The sequence below is a fragment of the Heterocephalus glaber genome, unplaced genomic scaffold (genome assembly GCF_053883595.1).
Source record: "Heterocephalus glaber isolate CG9 unplaced genomic scaffold, H.glaber_assembly_v1.0 deba00001497, whole genome shotgun sequence".
NCBI lineage: Eukaryota > Metazoa > Chordata > Mammalia > Rodentia > Bathyergidae > Heterocephalus > Heterocephalus glaber.
The window spans coordinates 64,298,074-64,302,416 of NW_028258320.1; the positions used below are offsets into that span (position 1 = coordinate 64,298,074).

A 4,343-nucleotide genomic window follows, 5' to 3' on the forward strand; every position below is an offset into this window, starting at 1 on the left:
ATTAGGGTTGGGGAGCTAATTGTCAGTGCCAATGGTGGTCTCTAGTAGGCAAATGAAGCTGCAGGACCATCCTGGGAGGTGTTTGTGGGGAGAGGCCTACAATGCCTTAATCCTGCAACTCAGTTCCAGTGAGGATTGTGCAATAGAAAGAACAGAAAATAAAATAATCAGAATTAACTTTCAACTTTACTAAATAGAGGCATTCACCTAATGAGAAAAGGTGAGCTCTTCTAATGTTGGGAAATCTCTATGAAACGAATCCAGCTGTTATAGGTGGTAGGAACAACAGCCATATCACCATGATGGTGATAATAGCTGATATTTATTTAGTGATGACCAGGGTGTCCAGCACGGACTCTGACAGATTTTAGTCCTTACAGAAAGGCTATGATATAGATAATACTGTTAGCATCCCTGTCTTATTAGTAGAAGCAATGACTAAACAGGAAGCATGGTTTTGTGGACTACCTGGAATATGCCACAACCTTTCAAATTCACTATCGCTTTGGGATTGGGGATATCTCATTCCCTAGCTAATCCTTTAAAATTCTGGCCTAGTCATTTGTCCCAAATGTTATCCACCACCATATGCAGCCAGGAAATTAAATCAACTGATCTCAAATGTTTTTGCCAAAACTCTCTAGCGAGGATTACTGCACTGGGTGGTCTCTAAGTCAGGTCAAATACAGCCATGCAAGTGAAGTCTTCCAGGTAACCAGCACATGGGTCAAATAATGACAGTTTGGGGCTGGGGATTTAGCTCAGTGGTTCCGCTGCCTGGCCTGCAACCACAAGGTCCTGAGTTCAATCCCAGTACCAAAGAAAGGACAGTTCCCTGACAGTGAGACTTGAGCTCTACCTTTTTTATGTCCCTCTGGGGGCTGCCTCAAAATGTGGGTTATTTTCAAGGCTACCATGAAGCTAGAGGGTGAGTTATTAGACAGTGTCACAAACTTTATTGTTTATACTGAGCTTTGGTTGGTTCTCTTGAATAAATGCTTTACGGGATGCTGCAAGACTTTTGTTGTTTTTCAGAGTTCTAAAAAAGCTGACTCTGAAAAAGTTTTGCTAGATTTTTCATTGTTTTGTGGAGGAAATTTTCACAGATTCTTGTGTCACCATTTCCTTGAAATCTTTTCTACTGTTCATGACCTCATTCATGTTTTTGCCAGAGCAGCATGGAATTACCTGTGGTAGTTAAAATAAGTCCCTCATTTAATTGAGTTGGCTTTGCTTGGTCAAACTACCTGGAAATCATAGAGACCTGGCTAAAACGCATATCCTAATCCAGTGACTTTTTTGAGTTTTCTCGTCTTAATATACGATATGATGCCCATGAACCTATATTTGAATACTCTTAAATGGCTACATATTATTTCACTTTGTAAGATATAAAGTCTAACTAGTCTTGTTTCACTGACCTTTTAGATATACGAGTGTTTTTACATATCTGCCTCCCCACATTATTGTCCTTTTTTTTTTTCCTACTGGGGATCAAACTCAGGACCTTGCGCTCCCAAGGCAGGGGGCGGCACCACTGAGCTAAATCTCTGGCCATTTTTGTCTTTATAAACGGACTGAAATCCCATATTTGGTTTTGTTGTTTTGTTTTGTTTTCTTTTTGTTTTTTGAGACAAGGTCTCGCTACGTAGCTCAGGCCAGCCTTGAACTCACTACGTAGTTCAGGTGGGCCTCCAATTTGTGGCACTCCTCCTGCCTCAGCCTCCCAAGTGCTGAAACTACAGGCTTGTGCCACCATACCCAGCTCACATCTGCTTTCAATTAGTAGTCATACCATAAGTTTCTCTGAAGGAAAGAAAATCTAAAAAGGTAATGATTTAAAGTAATATTCAGGTGTTTCTATTTCCATTGGTGCTGAAATATATCTGAGCATGGACTAGAATTCAGAACTCCGTGAAAGGGAGCTGCTACAGAGAGAGGTGATGTCACAAAGCCTGGGTACTGACTCAGGTAGGCACTGGCGTTAACAGTGGCTTTCTAGTCTACCTACTCTGGTGGAAGACTGAGCTTCTGAAAGTGAGTGATTTCTTCAACTTGAATCTTACTAATTGGAATTCTCCTTTTCAAATTAAAGGTATGAGAAACTTCTGGTGAGATGCTCTGTTTTCCTAAAGTGTATTTTAATTGTATTTGTTTTTAAAACTTGGCCTTCATCCAGCCATGAACGGTTACAAGGTAGTAAGTCTGCTTGGCAGTCAGACTGTGTTTCCTACTCCCCTTATTCACATTTTCCCAGTTTAAGAGAGTTAGACTAAGCAAAGTGATAACTAAAAATTAAACTTCCCGGGAGGGTTTAAGATTTAGGATTTAGAAGCATAACAACAGTTTTTAGTAGAAAAATTCAAAGTTTTTCCCTCCTAAAAAATGTAAAATTTACAAAATGGATTTGGAGATTGTCAGAACAATAACATTTTGGAGCCATCAACCCCATGGAAGACCCTGAGCCTGATGTACAGCGAGTGGTTACTTCGGACTGTGAACATAGTTTGGGAGGTCCAGGTGTCTGTGAGTAAAACCACTAGCTCCTGTGTAAGCCTTTTTTTTTTTTTTGGTACTGGGGATTGAACTCAGGATCTTACACTGTAAGCCTTTTAATTATATAAAGTCATATCACTGCCTGTGAAAGGTAAAGATTCTTTCCATTGCCTGTCATTCTGTTCTTCTTCTCTATGAATTTTGCATCTTAGTTTCTTTCATGTGGAAATAAACCATCTTATCCACACGTGGTCCAAGTTCTCCCTGAGAAGATTCTCTGTTGGCTTACACATATATAGATCTGTGTTTGGGCTCTATTCCTTTTCTAGGCTACTCATTCCTGTGAGAGGAGGGAGGTAACCTTCACTGATTGTCTGTCCTTCTTTGCCTAGGTATGTCTGCGACTTTTGACCTCCGGAAAATACTACTTATCGTTAGTGGTGGGACCATGGTGGCCATACTCGTGCTAACAGTTGTTGTCATCTATCTTTACATCAAACTGTCCAAGGCAATGAAGTGAGTCCTGGGGATAAGAGTGAACAACACCCCCCTGAAATGGGACACCTGGGGCTGTCTGCCTAGTAGGGTCTACGCCTCACTACTGGTGTCACGCCCTAGGTGAGGTCAAGAACCACAGGCAGATTTGTACAGGCGAAGCTGGGTGGCTACAGGATCTTGGGTTTGTTCTTGGGGTTGTAAGCTAGTAAGTAGAGAATGTTCTTAACAGAGAGGGAGTGTGTGACAGCAAGTGGTGCCTTTTTGGGGAGAGGATCCAAAAGATGGGACAGACTGGTTGTCAGCAGCGCAGCAGTGGTGTCCCCATTCTAGGCAGCTAGATGGTGGGCCCTGGAGCTCAGGACATAGCTTCAGCCCCTTCCTCCTTCCTCCTGCTTCTTCAAGGCCTGCAGCAACTAGCTGGGTGTTGCCCACTTGCTCGTCACTCTCCCTTACTTTTGTAGCCTGAGTTTACACGTACAGCAGCTGTAGGAGAGGAAGGGGCGGGAGAGGCACTCGGCACAGGGGCAGGGAACTATAATCCAGGGCTGGTGTCATATGTGTGGTTGGCTGCAGCCCTGAACTTCCCAGAGAGCCCCGAGAATTCTAAGAAATGCACTGAAAAGAGAACGTCTAAGCCTGTGCTTTGTATATGTCCTTTTTTAAGGGCTTCAAAGGAATGTGATCCTGAGGCTAACTCAGCCACCAACACCAAGGACAAGGTCATCTTGGCTGAAACCGCTGCCGTGGACTCTTGTCCCACCTCTGAACTTTGTGATGAATGCAAAATGTATGCAGATTATGATGCCCTGCCACCTTGCTTTTGTGACAAAAATGAAGTACCCTGATGTGGCCATGGGGGACACAGAAATAAATCTTCATGAGGACTATTTCTCTTAAAATTCTGTTATTCAAATTGAGTTCCATAACGTTACTCTATACTATATTCAGCAAAATGTTACTTTATATACTTGTGAATAAATATGTAACATCAAAAATGATCCTCTCTTTAGTATTTTTTCTTAGTTATACATATCATATATATGTAGGATATGGCTACTTTGAGGCTTGGGGAAATAGCTTGGAATATTTTATGGCAATAGAAGCTAAAGAAATAAGGTAGAAAATAAGAGTGGCCAGCACTTTTCCAACCCCAGAAAGAAACCATACATTGACCTCAGGGCGTTTTCAAGTTCAGCATCTGCTAAAGGTGCCACACTGGAGGAGTGTGCTCAGCAATCCTAAAGGGTTCCTACCTCACCCATTTCCTGTATTAGAGTCAGTGATGTCATATATCCTGACTAGGACACTATTCATCAGGACAGTGAGGACAGCTAGGTGGGACATCTCTG

General features: G+C 42.3%; 1 protein-coding gene across 2 annotated transcripts; it reads left to right on the forward strand.

The window, feature by feature from the left end:
• Positions 1–1,943: 1,943 nt before the first annotated feature.
• LOC147825726 (protein FAM24A-like) lies at positions 1,944–3,964 on the forward strand. 2 transcript variants are annotated; one of them, XM_087184383.1, is made up of 3 exons: positions 1,944–2,095; positions 2,889–3,012; positions 3,659–3,963. In XM_087184383.1, exons 2-3 carry the CDS (start codon positions 2,891–2,893, stop codon positions 3,837–3,839), a joined length of 303 nt encoding a protein of 100 aa, XP_087040509.1. In that variant the 5' UTR covers positions 1,944–2,095; positions 2,889–2,890; the 3' UTR covers positions 3,840–3,963. The 2 variants fall into 2 exon arrangements, with proteins under 2 accessions (XP_087040509.1, XP_087040510.1); XM_087184384.1 differs by having other exon boundaries at positions 1,950–2,037; positions 3,659–3,964.
• Positions 3,965–4,343: the final 379 nt, after the last annotated feature.